Source organism: Drosophila arizonae, chromosome 4 (genome assembly GCF_054131065.1).
Source record: "Drosophila arizonae isolate 15081-1271.41 chromosome 4, UAZ_ARI_1.0, whole genome shotgun sequence".
Taxonomy (NCBI): domain Eukaryota; kingdom Metazoa; phylum Arthropoda; class Insecta; order Diptera; family Drosophilidae; genus Drosophila; species Drosophila arizonae.
This window is the reverse complement of record NC_142924.1, coordinates 26338288-26365895: the sequence shown is the minus strand read 5'-3', so window position 1 is coordinate 26365895 and position 27608 is coordinate 26338288. Positions and strand designations below refer to the sequence as shown.

Here is a 27608-nt window from a genome sequence, read left to right as displayed (position 1 = left end):
TGATTTGTATAAAAGTCATTTTCAATAATCTATGCATGTATACTTACCGTTATTCAGCTTATTCTCGTTAAAAGTTTTTAGATGTATTTGTTCACACCACTCTTGCTTATGACTGGTGTCTCCGTCGATTAAATTGCTTGGATTTATATTAACATGTTGATTAGTTCGATTAACTTTTTGATATTCGAAAGGTATATTTTCAAGTTCATCACCAGCGGAGCCATAGCTTCGTAAAATATCTAAATTATTCACAAATGTTGTGTTACTAACAAATAGGCTATCATTTATGGGAGGCGAATAGCTTATTGGGCGTTGACTGATTTCTAAATTGCTTATTTTAGCATTCGACTTGCACAGATTTTCCTTGTCGAGTAGTGAGTTAAGATTCGGTTGCTTCATAGAGTGTTTATTTTTATTTTTTTCGTTTCGATTTCTGATTTTTGTAGATGTGTTTTTCTTAAAAGCTAGACAGACCAGTAATATGATGATGATAACAAATACAATAGTTATGCCCGATATTATTCCACTTATATGCTCCATTGAAAAGTTCTTTAATTTTGTAGAAATAGAATTAGAATAAAGGGGATCTCCGCAGCTTGCACCAGTAAGAAATGACGGGCATATGCAACGAAAGCTACCAGCTTCATTAATACAAGTAGCTCCATTCCCGCATGGTTGATTTTCACACTCATTAACATCCATTTCACAATTTGGCCCCGTAAATCCACGGCACATGCAATGTGACACACCATCACCTTCTTCACATATTCCGCCATTTTTGCAAGGATTTGGAGTACAAAACTTTCCATATTCACATCTTCTTCCAGATAAGTGAATTGGACAAATACATGTGAAATTATTAGCTGCTTGGTTTTCACAGCGCCCTCCAAATAAACACGGTGCTGAAGAGCAAGGATCCAAATCAATTTCACATAATTCTCCGGAAAATCGCGCATGACAAATACATTTGAAATTGTCATTCCCAACATCCTTGCAAACTCCACTATTTAGACATGGTTGGGTACCACACACTCCTAAACTGACCAGAACGTTTGCAGGATCACACTTAAACTCAACATTTGTGAATCTCTTAAGAGCAGCAATCGTACTACCTCCTGAAATGTATAAAGGTAAAGGCTCCATAGCAATTTTTATATTTGCCATACATCCGATAAAACCCCGTTGAATATCTTCATAGCCAATAATTGATGGATGTGGCCGAACTTCAGCTCCAACGAATATATCATTTGACTGAATATTTAATATGCCATTTACTCCAGGAGCACTACCCTGGGAAACATGTTTATTATCAACAATTAGTTTGGCACTGCTGAGAGTACGCTCCAATGTTATTGTGTGCCATGCGCCATCGGAAATATAAATGCTTGATACACTAACAACACCTTCTCCTGATCCTAAATCGAATTTGTATCTTACAGCTCCATTTACAAGTTCTAATACATTATAATCAACTTTTCCGCTGGCATATAAGAGAGTTCCACTTTGTTGCACCGTTCTGATTTGTAGCGAGTAGGCAAATTGATTTTCCAATATGTTTTTGGCCTTCGCTTTATTAATTTTGTACTGAGCATAGCTTTTACCGCCAAATGATACTGCTGTTGATGAAAAATCATCGCATGTACCATTGTTGCATCTAGAAGATTTGATTTCACAGAATGAACCTGAGTATCCTTTTGGACATACGCATTGATACTTAGTTAAAGATTCTGATGGCAAACAGTTCCTCTGCGGAGGGCACGGTTCTGAAGAGCATGCATTTACTGTCTCATTACAGTACTTTCCATCAAATCCAGGTTTGCAAACACATTTATTTATTAAATTATAGGAAGGCGCTGCAAAACTAATAACATCAGTGTAAACAGTTGTAATATTGTTGGTTTCCATATTGATCAATTGTTTACAGATTCCATTAATACAACTGTTTTCTTTACTTTTGCAATAGCTTGGTAATATTTCCTCAATGATTAAGTTTGAGTCGTGCTCAATTTCAATTTGTTTGCTGATTACAGATAAGCGAATTTCATCACTGCTGAAGAATGGGTCAGAATTTGGATTAATTTGTTGTTTGTGAACTGCAAAAACAACGTTTAAATCTGTAAAATATTGTTCACTGTTACCCAAAGAATTTCGAGCTTGCTCCTGAACTGATATTAAAATCACGTCTTTTGGGCGACATCTCATCACGTTCCGTATGGATCGTATAAAGCCTTTTCTATGACTTAATAGGAAATCTGATGCAGAAATCTTCCTAAATCTAATCACTGTGGCTTCTTTAATCATTTCCATCGTTATCAGCTCAACGTTAATTTTAACAGTGGTGTATACCGTAAATTTTCCATCAGTGACAGATACATTTAGTTTATAAAGACCAATATCCAAGTTTAATGCTGAAAATATTTCACCAGTTTTTTCAGTAACTCTAAAGAGATGAGAAGATTGATATGTTTCGTCAATTGTTGAAGCAATAGAAAAGGTTAGTTCATCATATTGATCTTGATCAGTGGCATAAACTTTGCCTAAAAATGCAGTTGTAAATTCATCTTCAAAGGAATTTACATTAATCTCTAAAGGAGTTAAAATTGGAGGATATTGGCTCTCCTCAATTATTTTTATTGTCACCCAAGTGTCCGCATAGAGTGGAGGCGTGCCATTATCAAAAACGCGAATTTGTATAGTAAATGTATCTCGCAACTTGTGATTAAACCGTGAAGCTGTACTCAACGATCCATCTTGCTCCAATCGAAAGAGTCCACCTTCATTTCCAGAGCGTATATCGTATGTATAAGGTATAGAATTAGGTGGCTCGTCAGCATCAGATACTTCAAAGGTAAGTAAAACATATCCCAGCGGTCTATTTTCTTGTAAAACTATGCTATAATTCGCTTTCGAAAATACTGGGGCATTGTCGTTTGCGTCCAAAACAATTATATTGACTTGTACAGTATTGCATTGCACCGGAGTCCCTAAATCACAGGCTTGCACATCCAGTAAATAATCTGAAATAGTTTCTCGATCGAGTGTCCTTGCCAGATTTATTGTTCCGTTGCTATTGTTTATTTGAAATTGTCTTAAGCTATCGCCTTTCACAATATCATATTTTATGATGCCATTCAAGTTGGAATCCTCATCAGTGGCTTTAATATCTATTATAGGAGTATGCAGTAAACTATCCTCCTTCACACTGCTTCGAAATATGTTTTGCGTAAACGTTGGCATGTTATCATTAACATCATCTATGGAGATATTAACATATGCGATGCTGCTAAGCGGCGGGCTGCCTCCATCAATTGCTTGAACAGTAAGAAAATAAAATTTGGTTTTTTCAAAATCCAATGATCCATTGACCAATAGCACACCTGTTCTTGAATTAATGTTAAATTTGCGCTGTTCATTGCCACTTATTATAAAATATGATATTTCAGCATTAACACCAATATCTTTTGATGTAGCAAACACTGTGCAAACTTCATGCCCATGGGTGACATTTTCATATAAATGATATGAATAGTGTCGCAATGTAAATTCTGGAGGATTGTCGTTTATATCCAAAATATTTATAACAATTTTTGCAGTTGAAGACAGCTTTGGTCTCCCGAAATCCTCGGCGATAAGTGTTAAATTATACAATGATATAGTTTCACGGTCCAAGCTTTTTTCTAATTTTATTATTCCTGTTGACTTTGAAATTGTAAAATAATCACTATTTGTTCCTATTAATGAATAGCTTATCTTGCGGTTTATACCAAAGTCCTTATCAGTAGCATGTACTTTTGTAATCAACGTTTGTAATTGAGCATCTTCATGTATGCTTACTCTATAATTTGGCATAGTGAAAATGGGGGCATTATCGTTGATGTCATTCACAGTAATTATTATTTCAGACACACATTCTCTTAAGAATTCTTTCCCATCCTGAACGTGCGTAAAAATGTTATATTTTGAAATTCGCTCGCGGTCAAGAAGTTTTGCTACTCTTAAAATTCCACTATCTTTGGATATAGCAAAATCGTCGGAACTCCTCCCAGATAAGTAATAACGTAACTTAAAATCATTACTTGAGTCTAAATCTAATGCGTTCACTTCACCAATGGTTGATCCGACCGCTATCGATTCATTTATTGTAATGTGGTAACGAGGTTTCAAGCAGTATGGCATATTATCGTTAACATCTTTTATGTGCACTTGAACATTAGACTTGGCGGTAAACTTGCCGTCTGTGGCTAATATGCTTAAGTTGTAGAATGATATTTGTTCTCTATCAAGAGGTCTTGATATAAACAACTCTCCTGTTTTTCCAATTTGAAATTGCGCTTGATTATCTCCAGAAATAATATAATACTCCATTACTTGCTTTTCGCTATCTGGATCTATAAGCAGCAAATTTTTGAGAACTGTTCCTGGAAGGGCGCTTTCTAAAACAAATATCTGGTCCTTGGACATCTTGAATTGGGGTCCGTTGTCATTATAATCAATAACTTTAATAGACACTGGTATCTTTGAATCATGTTTTGGGTGACCGTTATCTGTGGCAATCACTTTAAAGTTAAACTCTGATTGTACTTCTCTATCCAAAGAAGACAAGAGAGTGATCATTCCGGTATAAATGTCGATATCAAAAACGTTTCGAATACCATTTGATTCATCGTCAATATAGTAACGAACATCACCATTCGATCCACTATCTGCATCAGTTGCCGTTATTTTTAGTATTGACGCTACTTTATCAGTATTTTCCGCAACATCAGCACTATAAATTATATTGTCAAATTTAGGATAATTGTCGTTTTCATCATTAACATGAATATTAACATCTGCATATGCATATAGAACAGGTAACGTTGCTGTTTCGGCAACTATTACAATATAATGTGTTTCCTGTTGCTCCCGATCCAATGTTTGCATTAAAATTAATTCCCCATTTTCAGATACTGTAAAAATTGAGCTCTTGTCTGAAGTAGAAAATTTTAATGAATAATTTCCATAAACATTAAATTTAGTCAAGACAGTTCCCGGTGATGTAGATTCGATTATTTTAAGATTGTATTGAGATTTTTCAAACGCTGGAACCTTTACGTCCGAATCAACTATTTCAAGAGAAACCGGAATGTCGCTATGCAATGATGGCTCACCACAGTCAAAAGCTCGAATAAAAAATTGTAAAACGCCCTTTTCAAGCTTTTCTGGTTTCCTAATAATAACTATGTTTCCAGTACTTTCATTCAAATGAATTTTCTTTTCCAACATGGTTTTTATTGAGTTGGGGAAAATTGTATATTTAACAACGCCATTGACGCCTATATCTTTATCCATAGCCTTTACCTGAAACATAGAAATTTAATATTAGAAACTTAGAGATCTGGAGAAATTAAACTGTAGTGATGTACTCAAGATTTTTTTACTTTCATTTGATTACATTTAAATATTTGCATTATTTATACTTACTGCCAATATGGTATCAATTGGATTTATTAAAGAACTTATTACAAGCTTATATTCCTTCAAAGAGAATTGTGGGGCATTGTCATTAACGTCCTTAATGTATACTCTTAGTGTAGCAAACCCAAATTTACATCCACCATCAATTGCTTTTAACTGGACGACGTACTCATCTTTAATTTCTCGGTCAAATGAAACTTTCGATGTTATTATACCACTATTTCGGTCTATATTAAAATACTTTTTCATTTCTTCCGACGTGATTTCATAATAAACATTGGCGTATTGGCCAAAATCATTATCAACAGCTTTTACCTAAAATCAAAATTAAATCAAGAGTAATACGGAAAACAAACTGGCATAAAAATATACAAACCGTGATTATTTTATGTCCATTCGGAAGGTTTTCCGAAATTTTTGCTTCATATGTCACTTCATCAAACACTGGACTGTGGACATTTTCAGGGACTAAAGTAATTTTTAATCTAGCAAAACTTGTGTGAACTCCATCGGAAATAGAAATATTTAAAATCGTGACTGGTTTATCTGTAAAATTTAACATATTTTGAAGGTAAATAATTCCGCTTCGCTTATCTATGTTATATGTTTGTAATTCATTTCCATCAACGATTTTGTATTGCAGAAAATTAATGTCAGACATGTCATTATCAAACGCTCTTGGCAATGCAACAAATTGACCGCGTGTCGCAGCTACTGACAGCTTCGTATTAAAAGAGGGCTCGATAAATTTCGGAGAGTTATCATTAAGATCTTTAACTGAAATCAACAAAATATATATATATATATTAATACTTGATTTAGGTACAATTTTGGGATGTTTATATATTATTCTGTTCTTAGTGGGTAGAATATAAATATTGCTTTACCTGCAATAAAAACATTGCATTTTGATGATAATTGAGGAGAGCCGTGATCTTTAACGTGCACAACCACGTGATGGTGATCTTTTAGTTCAAAATCCAAAGATGCTTTTAAATATAAATATCCTTCATTAACGTCAATGTAAAAAGTATCGGAATTATTTCGACCATCGATTGATTCGATGAAATATGATAGTTTTCCATTAACGCCAGAATCCCTATCAGTTGCGTTTATTTTTAATATTTGTGATCCAAATGGAATATTTTCCGGTAATGTAATATTATAGTAGTCATTTTTAATATCGGGATAACAATCATTTACATCAATTACTGTTATCGATACTAAGACATCTGCATAAATTCCGGAAATACTATCAGTAGCTCGAATAGATATCTCATGTATATTTTTCTTCTCATAATCAAGCTCGTTAACCACATACAAAGACCCTAAGAAAAATTTGAAATATTTAAAGTTCACAAATCAAGAGTTTATATGTACCGCTACAAAAATGTTTGTTAATTTACCTGTTCTATAATCGATTTCAAAGAATTGTTCTGAATTATCGGCTGATATTGTGTAAATCAGTTTCCGTTTTAAAGGACTCTCAGCTTGGATAGATACAAATAGCGTAGTGTACATTTCAACATCTTCTTTCACGCTCACAGAATAAAATTGTTTTTCAAATATTGGCATAGAACGGTCAATAACCTTTTTAAAAGACAAAATAATTTAATAATAAATTTGGTATTAGCTTACAATATTTAATATACAGCATATGATTAAGTGTACCTTTATTTGAACTGGTACTTCTGTGCAGCATGAAATTACAGCCCCATCGCACGCTGCGACTATCAAGTCATATTTTTGATTATGTCCTTCAATAATTTGTTTAATTGACAATTCTCCTGTTTTTCGATCCATTTTAAAAAGTTCCCCGTTTCCTTTTTTCAATTCATACCGAACTTCTCCATTTTCAGCACTGTCTAGATCGATAGCTTTTACTTTCATTATGATCGTTCCTTTTGTAAAGCCAACAGATACTGAAGCATAATATGGCATGTTAACAAACATGGGACAATTATCGTTTATATCTAATACAGAGATATGAACTGAAGTGATTGCTCTGCGAATATTCGTATTGTCCTTATCAGAGATCGATGATTTTGCTTCAACAAATATCTTATACATGTCCTGCACTTCTCGGTCGAACATTACTCCGGTTGTCTTTATAGCTCCAGAAGTAATTCCGATTTCGAACATTTCAGTTGGATTAAGTATAATGTATTCAACATTTTCGGACAATGTATTTCCAATGACATTAATTATTCCTATTGTCGCAACTTTCGTTGTATTTTCAAATGTTGAAAACTCGTATATATTTTTTTTAAACACGAAGTTGGAATCAGCTATTGTCTCAATTTTAATATTTACGAGCAGAATAGTGGAATACAATCCATCAGAGGCACGGACGTGTAAAATGTATTCTTGACTTTTAAATTCGTCATTTCTAAGAGGAAGAAAATTAAAAATATAAAAATTTCAAGTTTTCTACACCAAAAACATATATGTAAATTATGAATTTATTACAGGCTTAAGTTACTTAATTCTGTGAGCTAAATCTCAATTGCGAACTATATTTTTTTACGACAAACAAAGAAACAATTAATGATGAATACTTATAAAATATATTTCTCAAATACATATATATAGGCAAGAGGTTGCAATTAATGTCCGTACATACAGATACTGACTTTCATCTAAAACAAAAAAGTATATCTTCTATAGTATATCTTCTATATAAAACAAAAAAGTATATCTTCTATATATATACTTTTTTGTTTTGGATAAAGTACGGACATTAATTGCAACCTCTTGCCTATTATATCTTCTAAGATCGATGTGTTCAAACATACGGACAGACGGACTGAGATGGGTTCAGGAATTTATATTCTAATGTTTATATATTTTCTCCCGATACAATTAAGATTTAACAATTGTTGATTTTTAATTTAATAAAATATAGTAATATATATAATCATTTACCTTGTTGTTATTAATCCTGTAACGGGATGTATTTGAAAACATTCTTGGTTGTTTCCATCAACAATGTCATAACGAATGATATCGTTATCGGCGTCAAATGCACAAACTCGATCCACAAATACATTTTCAAAAGTTGGTACAAACAATGTAACATTCAGGTCTCGATCTTTGAATACTGGAGGACAATCATTAACATTACTCACAATTATCATTACGTGAGCTGTTGTAATGGAATGTAATTTTGGTTTACCACTGTCACTGACCTGCAAATTAACAATTTTTAAATTTAACATAGTTTGCATTCAGCTTGCTTGTAATAATATCTACAAAAAAGGTAATTACTGAGTTATTAAAGGAAACTTACCGTTACAAAAAAAGAATAATTTGTCTTCGTTTCATAATCCAGACTATGTAAAATTTCGATAGCTCCGGTAGTGGAATCAATCTTAAACATTTGGCTTGCCAAGTCGTCAAGTATATTGTATTGCAACATTGCGTTAGGTCCAACATCAGCATCAGATACATTTAGTTTTAAATGACTGATAGTATGTATGGTCAATAATATTTGTTTGAGCATGAGTATAAGGATAGAAAAGATCTAGTCGGGGTGGCCGACAAGTAACTCCGAATCATATGTATTTTTGAAATATACGCTTTTGGGTTTATTAGATAAAACTTTAAGAAACCCTTTCAATTGAATGTTAACGTAAACGTAAAAAAAAATACACAAAAAATTTGTAAGGAATATGTGTTTTTCTAGTTTTCTATACTTTATAGACGTAAACAGAATTAAAGCTAAAAAAATTTGCTTACCGTTTTTTCTTATCGTCAATTATATATACATATGAACCCAAAGCAGCGGATTCCGAAACGCTTCCTATATATTCACTTTGCAAAAATTTCGGAATATTATCGTTCATATCTAAAACATGAATTATTACATTTTGACAAGAAGACTGGGAGGCCATATTCGTCGCTTTTACAGTTAGATTATAAATCCTGGAAATAAAAACGGTCCAAAGAATGTGAGAATATATAAATGATTTTAAAATTATTATAACTGTACTGAATATTTACTTGATTATTTCATAATCGACATTAGTGTTGATAACAATAACACCTGTGGAGGGGTTAATTCGAAAGCTGTCATTGACGTTTCCAGATATTATATTAAAGAAAACAGATGAAGACGATCGAGCTTCAACTTGTGTTACAAATGACCCCACATTTAAGTTTTCAAACATTTCCAATGAAATCATATCGGTGAAAAACTTTGGGGGATCGTTATCAGACATGGTAACAATTATATGCACGGGGACTTGAGAGGATAATGGAGGCTGCCCAAGGTCTACAGCCTTAACCTGCAGCATATATTCCTGCATTTTATTGATGTCCAAGGATGCGGTCAAATATATAATACCAAACGTTGAATCAATTTCAAACATACTTCCCACGTTGCCGGAAATTATTGAGTAACGAATTTCAGCATTTTTTCCACTATCTCGATCGATAGCCATAACTTGAACAATTTTTGAGCCTATTGCGGCACTCTCCGGAACTTTACTTTGAATAATTTTAGCTGTGAACTCAGGAGGATGATCATTATGATCATGTACATTTATTATTAATTTCGCGTAATTCCTCTTCCCTGGTGTCCCTTGGTCCTTAACAAACGCAATTAATATGTGTTGCGATGTCTTTTCAAAGTCAAGTTTCTGGGTGACTATTACATTGCCGCTTATGGAATCTATTCGAAATAATGTTAGGGATGATGGATCTTGTGTAGCATGTAGTTGGTAAAATAATTTTTTATCCTCATCTCTATCAGTTGCATGGAGCTGCATAATGACAGATTCTTCCTCAATATTTTCAGATATATTAACATGATATATCTCTTTAGTAAATTGAGGTGCATTGTCGTTTGTATCAACAACTTGTATATATAGCCAAGTGTGTGCTATATTTGAGCCATCAGTTACACTAATTGATAGATTGTAAGAGGTTTGTGTTTCGTAATCCAAGTACTTTGACAACAGTACATTTCCAGTATCTCTTCCAATGTAGAAGCAATTTCCTTCATTTCCTCCTATTAAAAATAATATTCAAATTATTATTATAAAATCTATATTCTATATAGATATGTATAATTTATAGAGCATACCACTGATATTATACCAAAGCTGATCGTTATCCTCGTCGATTGCCTGAATTTGCGTCACTAAGAAACCAGGCTTATCATTTTCCGTCAGATCTACAATATTATTTATTGACTTTTTAGCGATTGAAGGAGAATTCGGTGAATTTGGCGATATAGGAAGAACCAGTATATTCACTAATGCAGTTTGACTTTTTTTAGGGATTCCATTGTCTTCAGCTTTAACATTAATTTCATATTCTGAGTCAGCCTCGAAGCTCTTTGTAAAAAATATATGCCCACTAAAACTATCAATACGGAACTTATTTTTCTTCTTTCCAGATTTGATTGAATACGTTATTCGACTGTTTTCCCCGTCATCGTTGTCAATTGCGTGAACCTAAATCATATAATTGAGATCCGATACAGATATAGATATATGTAAGGTAGTAGAGAAACAAATTATTCCGTAGGCAAACTATTAATACCATTTAGTAATTTATACGTACTTGAAATATAGATTCATTTATATGTGTCGTCGAAGGAACTTGTACTTTATACACACGTTGATCAAACACTGGGCTATTATCGTTAATATCTAAAACCGATACTACCACACGAGTAGTTGATGTCAATATAGGTGAACCATTGTCTGATATAGAGATCTAAAATACATTGATATATATTAAGTAATAATTAACTATTTCCAACTAATATATCACAAAATATATATTCATAATTTAAAGCTATTTTTATACCCTGAACCCATTTTCAATGGGAAATCAGTGTATAATGGTGTATGAAATAGTGCTGCAAAAATATCGGATCGGAATCGTTATAATCGATATTTTCGAATTTTGGCAAAAGATCGATATGGTTTTCTTAGTATCGATATATCGAAAAATGGTTATTCTTGGCGTTGTTTTTAACTGTGTAAGAAGCGCATTTATTTAATTTTGCTAAATTGTATACAAATTGATTGATTTAATTTAATTGCAATAGAAAGAAAAAAAAATTGATCAGTTTTTGGGAAGAAAACGTAAGTACAATTGATATATCCTATTGGAAAAGCTTGGAATCATAGCTTGTGTGTTTTAGGCGCGGCGAGGGTGGACTCCGATGAAGAAAATAAGACCGTGGGAGCCCCAAAAAATCCGAAGTGTGGAAATATTTTGAAAAAGGAAAGGATGGTTGTGCGGTGTGCAGAAATTGCTTTAAGGTCTGCAAAACAAATGGAAATACCACAAGCCTTAAAAATCACTTAACACGCATGCATCCATCGCTGCAAGAGAGTGAATTGGCACCCAAGTCCGGTAGCATTTTGCACTTCGTAAATAAAAAATATGAGGCAACGTCCTCTGAGAGCGAGAGGATGTTTAACAAAGCTGGAATGATTGCTAATTCCAGAAGGGCGTCATTAAAACCGGAAACAGTAAACAAACTATTTTTCTTTTAAATAAAAACCAATGGGTTTTGTCTTAATTTCTTTTCTTTTTCAAACTGCCATGGAGGCAATTGTTTTTGTTATTATTATAATATAATTTTAAGGAGCATAGTGAATTTGAGCTTTAATGAATTGCTGTTTTAGGTTTAAGTTAATGAAAAATAATTTGTTATACGACTTTGTTCGGTTGAATAAATTTGTTTTTGTTTGATGCTGTTGCTTTTATTTTAATCTTGAAATGGTTGCCATTTTATCCATTAAGAAGTCATAATTAATATAAATATTATAATAGATTCTAAGCAAGAAAATTAACATTTAAAAGAAGTGTTCGATATATCGTTTTTATCGATCTTTTTCTCTGAAAATATCGTGAATATCGATATTACGGAATATCGATTCTTTTGCAGCACTAGTATGAAACAGGCAGAAGGAGGCGGGGCAGACCCCATAAAGTATATATTTTCTGTATCAGGGCGACGAGCTGAGTCGATTTGGCCTTGTCCGTCCGTCTGTCCGTAAGTATGAACGTGTCGATTTCAGTAGACTTCAATTTTTTTTAGATGTCCGTATTTACAGCGCGAATATCAAGTTTATCATTAAAAATCGATAACTCATCCTGATCTTTTTTATCGATAAAAAACATTATCGAAAACCAGTTATAAAATTATATCTTCTACACCTTTATTGCTAGAGTCTCCAAATTTTTAATGTATGCTTAAATGCAATTTATACAAGGCCGGTTTTCGCTCAAATTTACCCCCACCCCTATATCCACCCCCTCACCCAGATATTTGTAAAAGGCGTATTTCAAATACTAGAGACTTTGTTTTGGCAAATACATGCATATCCATGTTATAATCATAATCTGAAAGTTTCATGAAGATCGAATGTCCAGTTGTTAAACAATTAAGTGCTCATAGTAAGCGGACACTGCAGCCCATGCGTGTTTATGCGTGGGTGCTTGTGTGTGTATGTGTGTATGTGTGTGTGTATGTGTGTGTGTGTATGTGTGTGTGTGTATGTGTGTGTATGCGTGTGCGTGTATGTATGCGTGTGTTTGCGTGCGTGCGTGCGTGTGTGCGTGTGTGCGTGTGTGCGTGCGTGTGTGCGTGTGTGCGTGTTTCTTGTGTAAGCTGAAAGACGCGAAAAATTATTGAAATAGCTATTGCTGCAAGGGTTCAGGGGATCTCGTAGTCGAGCAGTCTCGACTAGAGCTTTCTTACTAGTTTATATTTATTTTTATTACCCACCTGTTCATACACACAACATATGCAAAACAATTAAAGCTGTAAAATGATTTAAGCTCTCAGGTCTATATTTTCAATTTCAAAACAATTCCTCTCCTATATTTTTCTGAAAAACTTTCCTATATTATCGTCATTTATTAAATAATCATACTACCTCGTTTTTTTTTATAGAAGACAACTTATAGTTGCATTTGAAGGATTTTCTAAGTTTTTACAATATGGTGCGAGATATACTCTTTTAATCGGTGTCATGGATATGGGGAAATAATGGATTGCTTGGCACAATAAATATATATACAGTGTTCACAACATATTTCACAACATATTTCAACCCGCACCACAGAAAAAAGTCTGTTGGTCTATAAAATCTAAAATATGGGAGATATATAAAATTTAAACGTATGTTCTTAGTGTGATGCTATAACTAATACAAAATTAATTTATTTATTACAAAAAAAAATTTTGTTTGTGGTTGAAATAAAAATTAGTTTTTTTTTTTTAATTGAAAAAATATTTTAAATATAAAATAAATAAATTAATTTAAAAGTTACCGATAGTGCGGTATTAACTGTAAATTTAAAGATAGAGCATTGAAATTTCGCGCACACGTTAGTAATATTCATACAATTTCGAATTTTTTTTTTTTTATTATTTGGGCCACGCTCTCACCCTTGTCCCCATACATGTGATTTATTACATTTGCATTTTAGTTGGCTTATTTCTGAGTATGGAGCATAAATGTCACATCCATGCTTTTTATTTAATGCTTTTATGATGAGATATTGTTGCTTAGATAGCCCGTTTTCAATTAAAAACACTAATGGCACCTTCAACAGTTATGGGTACTGAGCATAGCTTGCAAATAACTGTTAACCGTTTAACACTTTGAAAAAAACTCAGAGAGCAACCGATTAAATGATTGCTCGTCGAGCTCGTTCTCGTTCGGAGAACAACCGTTTACATTTTTTCCATTTTGCTCATGTTGTTCCCCGACCGTTTGATTGAGTGAAATAAAAATAAAAGTGTTTTGTGTATGTATGAGAGTAAACGTATTATGCCTGCATATTTATGTTATATTCATCTGAAACTTTCATGAATATAGTCGTCCATCCACAAGAAAAGTTATTAAACAAGTCTCAACTAGAACTTTCTTCCTTATTTTATATATAATGTATTTATATATATAATGTGAATAATACTACATAAAAATAAAACTGCAAAAATATTTGCAAATAAACCTAAATTGTTGCTTGAAAAAATTGTATTTCTTTTAATCTACAAGGAAAAATAATGTGAAGACCGTTTGGATCCTAATTCGTTATAGCTTAAGGTCTTCCGACCCCCCATATTCACATTGTTGCCGTGGCAGTGTATCGTAAGCTTAACACTAGACGCTAGCCAAGGCGTATGTTTTTGCTTGAATCAATTCAGATTATGATTACATTAGCGCAAATTATATTTAATAAATGATCTAAAATTTTAGACTTTCTGCATAATAATGTCCAGTTGCACATAAGATATATTTTCGCTGTTTCTATTTTCAAATATACAATTTCTGACAAGGCTTTCTTACCTATTGTTGCTGTTCCAAACTTCTAGCAAAATCACGTATGTATCTGCAACATACGATATTTGGCCAAATGGAGCAAAAAGGAGCAAAAACCCTTTATAGCATTTGATTAAGGAACGTTTAATGAATACCTTGCCACTTAAACATTTCACAATGGACTCTAACATTATAAGTGATCTTTCACACTAAATCACTAGGCACAGTAAATATTTTGAAACATATTATTTAGCATACCTTTGGACAAACTTTCCGTAATTCAACTTTTTCGTACATTTCAATTGCAATGGTCTTTTTTTACGCCAAATGATGGGAATTATTTCTCACACTTTTTACAATTCACAATGCAATCCTGAATCAGATGACTTCGACAAAGCTGAAAACATTACAGGCAGTCCCCAAAATTTTATAAGAATTGTTTTTACCCCTATTGGAATCTCCTTAATGCGATAACCAGAGCATAAAAATGAGAGTTGATCGTTTTTTCGTTTATGCTCTTCTTCGCATCATAACCAAAAAAATTGTGCAGACACGTCTCGCTCTGAGCGTGACTCTCTGTTTTCTTTAGCATCTGTTTCGCTCAGACGCAATGCAATGACTCATTCGTGTGACGCTCTCACATGAGTGTCGCGTAAAACTAACACGATTTTCTCTCACACAAAGACTCTCAGCAAAAAACACTTTGACTAAAAAACTCAGCAGAAATTGTTTTTGCCTTCGTGTGCATGTAAATACACGCATACATACATACAAAAAGAACGCAGCAATCGCGCATGATTACCCATACAAACGCAACTTACCGTTTGCTTCATTTAACTCAAGCAAATGAGCAGTGTTTGACTTGAGGAAACGAAAACAGAAATAACTGTCTCCCTCAGAGCGCGAGCGAGCTAAGCCAGACGCGACAAAAACAGTTTCTGTCTGAGTTTTTTTGACTGTCAGTGAAAGACACTTTTTTGCAGACAACGAAAAAGTGTTAACAGTTATTTGCGAGCTATGGCGATAACCGAAAAAATTAGTGGATTCGAAAACAAAACAAGATTAGGTTTATGCCAGACTATCGGTATTTTTGCCCATAATGCGTTTAAATTTTTTGGATATTTTCAATAGTTTAGATTTTATAGACCAACAAACTTCTTTTGTGGTGTTGGTTGAAATAAGCTGTGAACCACTTTACATACATATGTTTGTTAGTCTACTATATAAAGATTGTGAAGCCGATGTATACGGTGGCATATATGCTTTTGGCTACATCGACGTACTCCCTGATCAAGAATGTATACTCATGGGAACAATCCATCTCGGATTTTCTGTTCTCATTGATTCACGGGTTAACTTACCTCTAAAATATGTTCTGCTTGATTCTCTCTGTCAAGTTTACGTTCTGTAGTTCTTAGAATTCCTAAATATTTTTAAATTTAATATTACTTATAATTATATTAAGTATATCATTGCCTATTTTACTTACCTGTGTGTGGTTCTATGGAGAAATACCCAATCAGATTTCCAGATGTAATACTGTAGGTAATTGTTTGTGAAGGATCAATGTCGGGATCTGTTGCTTTGAGATGAATAATTTCATGTTTTCCAGAGCTACCTTCTGTGACATTTACGTAATAGACTGGTTTGGTTGTCAATGGAATGTTATCATTTTCATTTTTAACATCGATATAAACCTGTAGGGTATTTGTTATTAGCAACATATACATATTTTACATTACGTGCCAATGCTTACCATAACACAATTTGTTAAAGGCACGATAGCATTATCCTGAGCGCATAGTGTCAACCAGTAAAAACTCTTGGTTTCTGCATCCAGTTGGGTTAGAGACTGAATAGATCCTAAGGCAGAAATTAATTTAATTAATTGATAATAATAAGATTTGTTACTTCTTACCTTGTTTATTAACAGAAAAAATACCTAGCCCGTCACCACCAGTGATAGAATATGATATTTTAGAATTAATATCCATTGAGTCCATGTCCCGCGCGGTAACATTCATGACTAAAGTGCCCTTTGGCATATTCTCTTGTATTTTTCCCTCATAAATGAAATCGTCAAATTCCGGGGCATATCGATTTTCATTTACATCAATTATTTCAAATATGACGGGCATATCAACTGTTAATGATGGGACTCCACAGTCTATTGCGCTTACAACAAGGTTGTGTACCTGACGATTTTCATAATTTAAATAACCTTCTGTGCGTATAGCGCCAGTGTGTTTATCAATTTTAAAAAGATTTTGCTCTTGTGCATCATCTTTAAGTGAGAAAAGAATTTCTGCACTTTTTCCCATATCTTTGTCAAAGGCTTCAATAACAGCAACGACAGTTCCTCTGGGTACATCTTCGCGAACTTTGAAAATATAATCTTGTACTCCGAAAATTGGTGCATTGTCATTAACATCATCAACTAAGACATATACCACGGCTTCTGATGATAATGTAGGATATCCTAAATCTTTTGCAATAATATGTAACTCATATTTATCGTTCTGCTCTCTATCTAAGAATTCATTAAGAACAATGCATCCACTTGTTTTGTTAATAATAAATTCTTTGAACTCGATAAATAGGGTATAAATGATTTCTGCATTGATACCCAAGTCTGCGTCTGTTGCATGTAGACAATATACTATAGTACCTATTGGCGCATTTTCCGCAAGACGAAGTGTAGCTAACGATTTTTGTAAAATCGGAGGATTATCGTTTGCATCTGTTATTGTTATAGGAAGAATTTTTGAATCTGATTTCGTCGGCTGACCCAAATCATAGACTGTCAGGTTTAAAATATATTCACTTAACCTTTCCCTATCCAGATATCCAATAATTTGTAGTTCTCCACTATCAGGATCGATGCGAAACACTGAATCGTAGTCACCATCTGCAATTGCAAATACGAGCTTTCCATTATAGCCCAAGTCTCGGTCTCTTGCCTCGATTACAGCTACCGTTGTCCCCAATTGTATACTTTCATTTAAGGTGAGCTCTTGAGGAAAATTTACAAATTCAGGTCTATGGATGTTTTGACCATACCGACTAGGCGTTAGTGCCAAATCGTTAACTTCAAAAGATGATACATTCTTAACATTGTTTTTCTCGGCCAATGCTAATGTTTCTGCCAGTCTTCTAGCTACACCAGTTTCTCGACACTCAAACGTTCCGTAGCCATGTAAACTATTGCTAAGATCTCTGGCGAAATCATCATCAAGATTTACATTGATAGTCAGCTCATCGGAAAAATGAGTGCCATCTGTGGCAGATACTTTAAGCACTCTTTCATTTACAGCAACATCCATCAAATTGCAACCAATAGATATTGTTCCAGTATTTGAATCTAAGTTAAAGCAACCATCTTCATTTCCAGATATGGACCGATATGATATTACATCGCCCACATCGAGATCAACTGCAGAAATGGTAAATACTTCAGAGCCAATCGGTGCCGATTTAAATACTTTTCCGTGACAATTAACACGCTCGAATTGGGGCCTATTATCATTGATATTTCTTACAATAATATCTAAGGCAATTTCGGTTTGCCTTCTGTACGGTAGTCCCCAATCTGACGCACGCACAAGCAGTGTATAGTTTCTTTGCATTGTTTCATAATCAATTAGATTTGTTGTCTTGATAACTCCAGAAAAGTGGTCAATTTCAAATGGAACTTCATTTAGATTTGCTATACTATAAGATATGTATGCATTTTCACCAGAATCCTTGTCTTTCGCTATGAGCTTTACCACAAAAAGGCCGGCTAATTCATTTTCACTTATTTCAATGGTGCTATTAATGTTTTCAAATATTGGATCATTATCATTCATATCATCAATAGTAATTTTTACTTTAGCAGATGATTGTTTTCGAGACCCAACATCCGCTTGATCAATGGCAGATACGGTTAATGTGTAACTCGATTTTTTCTCGGCATCAAGGTGCTTTTGTGTATATAACATTCCCGAATCCGGATTTATTCTGAACTCTCCACCTTCGTTTCCACCAACCACTTCCAAGTACACCAACGCAAATTTCCCTAAATTGGGGTCGCTAACTTTTAGTCTAATAACTGGCATGTTAATCGGAGCCGTTTCTGGAATGGACACTTCATAAATTTCTTGTGTAAATATCGGAACATTTTTTATCTGCGGAATGATTTGTATCGTAACTGTTTTAAAAGTAAATTTAGATGGTCTTCCACAATCTTCCGCTCGAAATGTCAAGTTATAGGTGAAAATTTCATCATGTAACTTTGCGAATTTATTTAGTTCTATATAATATTCGTCTCTGGTCTCTGCGGGAATTAATTTAAATATGCCATCTGGATTTCCATCTAGTATTTCCAACTTTTTTATTTCTCCATTTTTTCCAATATCCTTATCATTTACTTTTATTATCCCATAAATAAGAGAATCCGAGTTAGGTATCACACTCGAAAACGTTTTTGCATAAATTTCGGGAGCGTTTAGATTGACCTTTAAAAAACGATATATTATTCTAATCTTTTTATTTATTTCTTTTATTTTTACTATTACTTTTTCGAATTACATGTACGAATGTACATGTATATATAGAAAATCGTTTTGGGATCTTATTTATTAAGTTTACCTTTTTTTGTTTAATTTTATTTGTTTTTATTTTATTGTTATGTTTTATTTTTATGTTTATACCATGAAATGGGAAATCAGGTCATAATGATTTTGTTGAAATGTACGTAACAGGCAGAAGGAGGCGTGGTAGATCCCACAAGGTATATATATTCCTGATTAGGGTGACGAGCTGAATCGATTTAGCCCTGCCCGTATGTCTGTCTGTCCGTCTGTCCGTATGCTTGTACGAGTCGATCTCAGAAGATATGACTAGACTTGAAATGAAATTTTAAAAAAAATCCGTATATATAACGCGCATATCATTTACCTCCAAAAATCTATAACTTATCCCGTTATTTTTTGTCGATTAAGAACCTTTTCCAAAATCAGTAATATATTTATGCCTACTACATCTTTGCAGCTAGAGTCGCCAATTTAAAATGTATGTTCAAATGTACTTTATAGAATTTTTATTTTTGTTATAATTCACCCCACCCTTAAATTTCAATTACAAGCAACTTGACCTACGGCTAATGCATGCAAATTAATGTAATAATCACGATCTGCAAGTTTCATGAAGATAGTCCATCCACAAGAAAATTTATTAAACAATTAAGTTCCTGTAGTTAGCCTACACTGCGTGCGTATATGTCTGCTTTTTGTGTAAGCAGAATGACGGGGAGAATGATTGGAATACCCATTCTTTGAAGGGTTCAGGGGATTTCGTAGTTACTTGTTTAGCAATGACTTGCATATGCAAAGTATTCTTATGTTAACTCTTGAGATATCTATATATATACAAAAGAGATGTGTAAAAGTGCTCCTCTACTTATAACTCGAGATCTGCTGGACCAATTTTCATGGTTTTTGATTTGTTGGATTTGTCTCCGCTACGAATAGAATAGTAGATCTTAAAAATACTGAAAAAATTTGACGAAAAACGCGGTTTTTTCCCTACAGATTCAAATTTCCATTGATACTCAGTATGCTTGATAACAGTGACAGTTTTCGGTCCTGCTCTCATATTATACAATAGTATAGAAGTAAATAAACAAATGTAGTCAGTCAGTCTACGGCACAGCCTCAGGCGAACCTGACTATTCATAAAAAAAGAAAATTTGATAAAAATAATACGCGTGCGTAAAATATTTATATTTATATTTCTCGATTGTTTTATGTGATTTTGTGCGAGGGAATATTTAGTGTTATTATTGATAAAAATGTCGCGTCCTAGAAGATCTAATCTTTCCCGGCGGACCCATGATGCAATTAGGCAACGAAATATCGCGAGTCAATTATCTGACGAAGAGCGAGAAATCGCCCGAGAAAGGCGCCGCGCTAGTACCCAGCAAAGAAGGGCCCTAATTCGTGCTTCTCAAAGTCAGGCAGCCCGTGAAACGGCAATAAGAAATGGTTCAAGGATTGATTTCAATCGAGCAGCGTTTCGATATGATTGCATTGACTACAGCTTGAATCGTTTAGTTTGCATTGGTCCAATAGACGTTGTTTGCCAGCATTGTGGCGCATTGAAGTTTGCTGGTGAAACGCCCGGTTTGTGCTGCCTTAGTGGTAAAGTGACATTGCCATTAGTGGTCCCGCCACCAAAGCCATTGCGTCCCCTGCTTTATGGCGAAACACTAGAATCACGACATTTTCTAGCGAACACTCAAAAATACATTTCAAATTTCAAATTTTTTTGAATAATGTAGTTAGTTAGATTTCTGTAAAAAGTGTTTGTAAATCTAACTATAACTATGGCTTTGAATTTAAAGACTCAAGGCCAGATACAAGACCAGCTGGAACACATGAATGCACATTTAATGCTCCAACAATCGATGAAGTGGCAGATGCTGAAAGCTTGGAAGCACGCGATATTGTGCTTACACGACGCAGTACTGGGCAACTACAAAGAATATCTGAAATGCACCGTTCATATGACGCTTTACAATACCCGCTGATGTTTTGGCAAGGAGACGATGGATATCACTTTAATATCAAAATGATTAATCCATTGAATGGTAAAATCATTGTTTTCATTTTAACTTTATATACATTTCATTCTGTTTGCTTTTGGTACACAAAAAAAGTTGTCACTCTTAATTTAGTAGAGAGAGTAGCTGTAAGAGTCGTAAACCTATTAGGGGTTCTAAAATACAATTTTTAGTGTATTTGTTTCAGGTGAGGAAACTGCCAAGAAGGTTAGTTAGATGAATTATTACGCATATCGTTTGATGATTCGTGAAAATTCTGACAATTATGTATTGCGATTTCGTCGACTGTTTCAACAATACTGCGTTGACATGTACGTGAAAATCGAAACGGAGCGCCTGACTTTCATCCAATGGCGATAGTAACAAAAATATTTAGAATTAAACCCTCCTTTAACATCTGCAAGCGGCTAGAGATCGATCTAACAAAATTTTGTAATGTTTCTATTGAAACATCTAAAGCTAAAGCTAAAGTCCTCAAACCTCAGCAATCCTTGGGCGTTCTTAATAAGTCTAAGCTACGTTTTACTTTTGCATAAGCCCACACATTGTCTATAATATTGGCCTGGACTCTAGGTGGCCAATTTAATGTATTGAATTCAATATTCCCCGAAAATTCAGTTATAATATGAACCTTTTCTATTTTTTGATAATTTGGTAGTAAATTGCGAAGGCACGAAGAATAACTAGTAAAATTAAAATACATATTTTGTAACGCAAGCGAAATACCAAAAATGAATATCAAATGGAATGTCAAAATACTTTTGTCCAACCAAATAATGATAGTCTGCCATGCAAAGAATTATAGAAAAATAATGAGTTATGTATTTTTTATTTTGGTCACTTAAAGCCTATTATGTTTGATCTATATAAAAAATTGAATGGGTACCGTTACCTCTCTGCGGTGCTCACAAAAGGATACTGCATCGTACAGGCCACGAATGCACTTCAGTAGTATCTCGATGCATTCTAGGAATGGGCACAAAAATGGAACGTGTGCATCAATGCTGCCGAATGCGCAAATGTTACGATAGCTGCCCTGGAGTCACGTTAAATAGAATAACGCTGAATCACAAACCAGCACACAAATATTTCGGGGTGATCCTTGACAGACGGCTGATTCAAAAGACATGTTACATCGGTGCAACACACGTTCGAAACTAAACTGGGTAAGCTGTCTTGGTTACCAACAGCACGAAATAAACTGTTGCTGGACAACAAAGTCAAAATTTACAAAACCATATTAGCCCTTAGCTTTTTCTACGCTATTCAAAAATATGGTATCGCAGCCAAAACACACTTGAATAATTTGCGCGTACTACAAACTAAAACTTTGAGGAAGATTACTGGGGCTCCGTGGTACATAAGAACCAGAAATATTGAACGCGATCTCAAAGTTACCAAAATTGATGACAAAATTTAAGAGGTAGCCAAAAGTCTCTCAAAAAGCTGGACTGCCATCCAAATAACTTGGCCAGACGCCTAGGCTCTGCAGCGCATTACACAGTCAAACGCCATCACCCTCAAATAAAAAACAAGTAAGAACGTTGCAATAGGGCGATACCGATAGCAGAAGACTCATTCACAGCCCAAACGCTGTCAACCAGAGTATATAGTGCAATTTTCAAGTCTAGTGCGCAGCAAAAAACACGGCATGATGCCATTAAAATTGGAAAATCATCGATAGCTATTGCATTCAAATTACATACATATATAATTTATACAATTTTGATTTTTATTATACATATATTTATATCCATACATTGGATACCGGCTTCAAGCTAACAGCAGATCAGCGCGATTTTCCTATGCTTGTGCACACACTCATCGTCTATTCTATGCGTACAGACAGAAGCGCGACTTTTCTCACATTCTTAGAATTTCGATTGATTTCTGGACTTTCTAGCCGTTACTGTAGTTTTGTCTGATGACGCTCTCTTATTAAGCTATTCTATTTTAGCAACTGATAGCTCGAGCAAAGCAGTGGCGCGGGTGCTAAGGGCGACGCAAGTAATGTTAGAGTAGGGGAGGTTCGAACCTTTACTGTGTTATTTTTTTTATTTTTTCATACATATTTCGTTTTTTATAAAATAGATATTTTATTGGGAAAGTGCGAGCTTGACTGAATGGCACTTAATACTTTTCATTTTCTTAGTCGAATAATTTTATAAGTTTAAATTTATTTCTTCTTAAATAGCCCTCAAATACATATACGCAAATACATACATATGTATATATAATTATATATGTAAGCCTGCACGCATAGCATCAAGCATTCCAGCCTTATACACGCGCTCATTTGTATGTGTGTATGTATGCACACATGAATGCGTGCTCTAGCATATTCTAAGAATCCCGTTGCGATTGATTTGTCTTTGCATTGTTTTTGAATTTCCAGCTACACTGGCTTTTCTTTGCTATGCGGCGTCATAACAATAATGTGATTTCGTTTTAACTACTCTTAAACGAAACGACGCGGTGGTGCTGTAGGCTGAAGCGCCGACGATCTTTATTTTAGCTATTTTGACAAACATGCTGTTTGGGTTGGGTGCGAGTTCAAATCCCGCTGAAAACACTTTTTTTGAAAATTGCAAATTTTTGTTATTTTAGCTTTTTTATATTTTATTAATTTTATAAAAATGTTTCCTTCCGTGCTATCAATGCCTATTAAGCCTACTTATGTGTACATATACATAAATAGATGGCTGACGCATATAAATGTCGCAATTCGGGCACTGTAAATGCCGATTGGCACGCCCCTAGTGGCCGTAGACTCCTCAATTTTAGCCAGTTTTTAGAACGAGCAACCGGTTACCTAAATGCATTTTGAATTCTTACGCTCAAAAAATGTGAAAATTACAGGGTATTTTTCGATATGCCACGCCCCTAAAGAGGCTTAAACATTATTTTTGGGGCATCTATAGAGGAGGCCGCCAGTAACTTAACTATCCAAATTTGAAGCTTCTAGCTCTTAAACTGTAGGAGATATAAACTTTTGCGGTTTGCCACGCCCCCTATAGGCGGACATATATCTACCATAGCTCGTTGGACGTGGGTGGTCAACCCGCGTATATATACAAAATATCAGGTCTCTAGCATCAATAGTGCCTAAAATATAGCAGAATTCGAAAAATCACTATATCTTCAGGTCCGATTTGCCACGCCCCTAGTGGGCGTAGATATATAATTTTTTCACATATTTTCATAGAATTAAAACATGCAAAATTTCAGCATTCTAGGTTTATAACTTTAGGAGATACAGTTTTATCCGATTTGCCACGCCCCTAATGGGCGGAGATATATCCGCCATAGCTTGTGATCTTGGGTGATCGGCGCGGACCTACATACCAAATTTCAGCTTTCTAGCTCTTCAACAAACATGATTTCTGGTATATCGGAAAATGCATTTTCCGATTTGCCACGCCCCTAGTGGGCGGATCGGGATTTTAACACTTTATAAATCAGAGATATACACGAGTATGTGTTCCAAATTTCAAGTCTCTAGCTTCAATAGCGCCGAAATAGATTGCGTTCATACGGACAGACGGACAGACGGACGGACAGCAAGACGGACATTACACAAAACAAATATACTCATTTCACTTTCGTGAATGAGTCTAATAAGTTCTCTGATGCAGCGCAATCTAACAAATCTAAACTAATCTAACTGCTGAGAATTGTAGCACTTCAATCGCAATGTGATTCTAAGAATATGTTTTTAAAAAAATTTGAGTGTATGTGTGCATATATAGGCAAACTATTGTAGCGGCTGCACGTGCGTTTGTTGATTGGCCAAATATTTTGTTATTTTTATTAACGTCGATTGACTTAACGGAATTTATTGAAGCTTTCCGCTTTTCTGGTGAATTTGGAGCCGATATCCAAAATGTAACGAAAATTGAAATTTTATAAAATGCATCTGAATATATATTTAATTTGGAGACTCTAGTTTTAAAAGAGATATAATTTAATTAATTTTCGATAAGGTTTTTAATCGATAAAAATAACGGGATGAGTTATCGATTGTGGAAGATAAACTCGATATGCGCGCTATAATACGGGCATTTAAAAAATTTGAAGTGTCTAGCTCTTATATCTCCTGAGATCAACGCTCAAACGGACAGACGGGCTAAATCGACTCAGCTCGTCACCCTGATCAAGAATATATATACTTTATGAGGTCTGCCTCGCCTCCTTCTGCCTGTTACATACATTTCAAGAAAACCATTATAGCCTTACTTCCCATTTTCAATGGGTTCAGAATATAAAAATTAAACTTAAATAGCGTCGTTTTACTTACCTGCTTTACAGTTATTGACACCTTCGCTTTGCTGGATTGATAAGACTGTTGGTTAATAGCAGCACCCCTGTCGTTGGCTAAAACAATAAGCTCGTAGTGTGAATTCTCAGCGTAGTTGAGCTGTTTCAGGATGGTTATATCCCCAGTAGTTGGGTGAATAGCGAAACTCTCGCTCTCTATTAAAAAGCTATAATAGATTTCACCATTGATCCCTAGATCAGCATCGTCAGCAATAACTTTTAAAATACTATCGTGTTTTGGAGTGTCCTCAGGAACGGTTACCGCATACTCAGTTGGATAAAATAATGGACTTAAGTCATTTCGATCTAGTACTTTTACATGAATCGTCGTGTCAGTTTCATAGATAGAGTTGTTTTTACCATTGGCATACGTAATATGCGCCCGAACCTTTAGATTGTATTCCTCAGTTTTTTCTCTATTTAAAACGACATTACTCGTCCGCGTTCGAATACTTAAGAAGGCAAAGTTCCCAACAAGTCTTTCTTCGGCCTTAAACAGCTTCTCCTTATCGCCACTTATTATCCTATACTTTATATCGTATTTTGAATCGATTGTTATTCCGGCCAAGTCCTCATGCAATACTCCTTTAGCGTAGGTTTTGCCAATACTGTTTTCTGGTATTGTAACATTATATGTTTGGTGGCTAAAGTCTGGTTTTGTAGCCAAAAGTGATTTTCCATGAGAGAGGTTAGCTCGGACCGCATTGTCTGATGAAAATGCAGGTTGAAGTAGTAAAACGAAACTAATTAATGATATCCACTGAAGTAAAAATCTTTTTTTTTTCGTAGCAGTGTGGGCATAATTTTTTAAATGCATATTAGACATTAGCTATTGTCCTCCGCATGGTATTCAGTCCTACAAATAAACAAGGATAAAATAAAAATAATTAAAACAATATTTTTAATATATTTGGTTACATATACTCGTTCCCCTTGTGACCGAAATATTTTAGAAAATATATTATGACCTACCTACGCTTGAGAATATTCAAAGTTTTCATGACTTTGCTGACCTCAGTGCGTATTCACGCAGAGCTAGATGGAGAATGATTAAATACATATATTCTTGTTTAGCACTACGACCTAAATTTATCCATTATTTTTTAATTTTTACGCATGACTTTAACAAAAATGATGTTAGAAGCCTGCGGCCTAAAATTAATTCAATCTCATTACATTATGAAAATCTTCCATTTACTTTATATAATATAAAAGTAATTCAGAAATCTATGTCCCATAATACAGCTCTTTTTTACATAAAACATTTTAAGCTGTAGATCTACGTGCAGTGTGGAGTATCCTAAATTCTTCAGACTTATGATTACTTTGTCTATGTCTATAAAAAGCTGAGCTCTAAGATAATACAACCAATAGCTGTAGATTGTATGGAAGTCTGGACTTAATAGAGCGCAATGTTCGACACATTATATTGTCAATACTACTAAAGATAACGCATACCACTTTTTATACCCTGAACCCATTAAAAATGGGAAATCAGGGTATAATGGTTTTGTGAAAAAGTATGTAACGGGCAGAAGGAATCATCGCAGACCCCATAAAGTATATATATTCTTGATCAGCGTGACGAGCTGAGTCCGTCTGTCCGTCCGCCCGTATGAGTGCGTCGATTTCAGAAGTTAGAAGAGCTAGAGAGCTGAAATTTGGCATGCATACTCGTGTGTACCATACGCAGTCCAAGTTTATCATATTTTTTCGATTACTCATCCAATAACTTTTTATCGAGGACTTCAGATTTACTATGTATATACAATTGATCTTGTCGTTTACAGATTTTGGATACCACACCCCCCTCGCCCACAATTTGTAAACAAATTTCAAGTACTAGAGACTTGTGCTTTGGAATGTACACATATTGTTACTATATGATCACGCTCTGAAAATTTTATTAAGATTGTATGTCTACAAAAGAAATTATT

General features: G+C 34.4%; 1 protein-coding gene and 1 long non-coding RNA gene across 7 annotated transcripts in view; one reads left to right on the top strand and one right to left on the bottom strand.

Moving 5' to 3' along the window:
• The window catches only part of kug (FAT atypical cadherin kugelei), a 47671-nt gene that overhangs the window by 13298 nt on the left and 6765 nt on the right, over window positions 1-27608 (bottom strand). For all 6 annotated transcript variants that reach the window (XR_016269659.1, XM_089466636.1, XM_089466640.1 and 3 more), the window contains exons 2-18: window positions 25652-26527; window positions 16672-19249; window positions 16510-16616; window positions 16243-16450; window positions 16115-16176; window positions 11026-11181; window positions 10544-10916; window positions 9460-10468; window positions 9196-9381; window positions 8747-8921; window positions 8383-8645; window positions 7129-7846; window positions 6864-7047; window positions 6345-6785; window positions 5834-6234; window positions 5464-5772; window positions 48-5340 (exon numbers count right to left, since the gene is read on the bottom strand). Coding sequence is in view for 5 of the 6 variants with exons in the window: in XM_089466636.1 (XP_089322762.1) it covers window positions 48-5340; window positions 5464-5772; window positions 5834-6234; window positions 6345-6785; window positions 6864-7047; window positions 7129-7846; window positions 8383-8645; window positions 8747-8921; window positions 9196-9381; window positions 9460-10468; window positions 10544-10916; window positions 11026-11181; window positions 16115-16176; window positions 16243-16450; window positions 16510-16616; window positions 16672-19249; window positions 25652-26497 (13309 nt within the window). In the remaining variant the exon portion in view is untranslated. The remainder of the gene's footprint in view (window positions 1-47; window positions 5341-5463; window positions 5773-5833; window positions 6235-6344; window positions 6786-6863; window positions 7048-7128; window positions 7847-8382; window positions 8646-8746; window positions 8922-9195; window positions 9382-9459; window positions 10469-10543; window positions 10917-11025; window positions 11182-16114; window positions 16177-16242; window positions 16451-16509; window positions 16617-16671; window positions 19250-25651; window positions 26528-27608) is intronic.
• LOC149269500 (uncharacterized) lies at window positions 11181-12171 on the top strand. The gene is made up of 2 exons (XR_016269669.1): window positions 11181-11555; window positions 11615-12171. It is a non-coding gene; the product is annotated as an uncharacterized LOC149269500 (long non-coding RNA).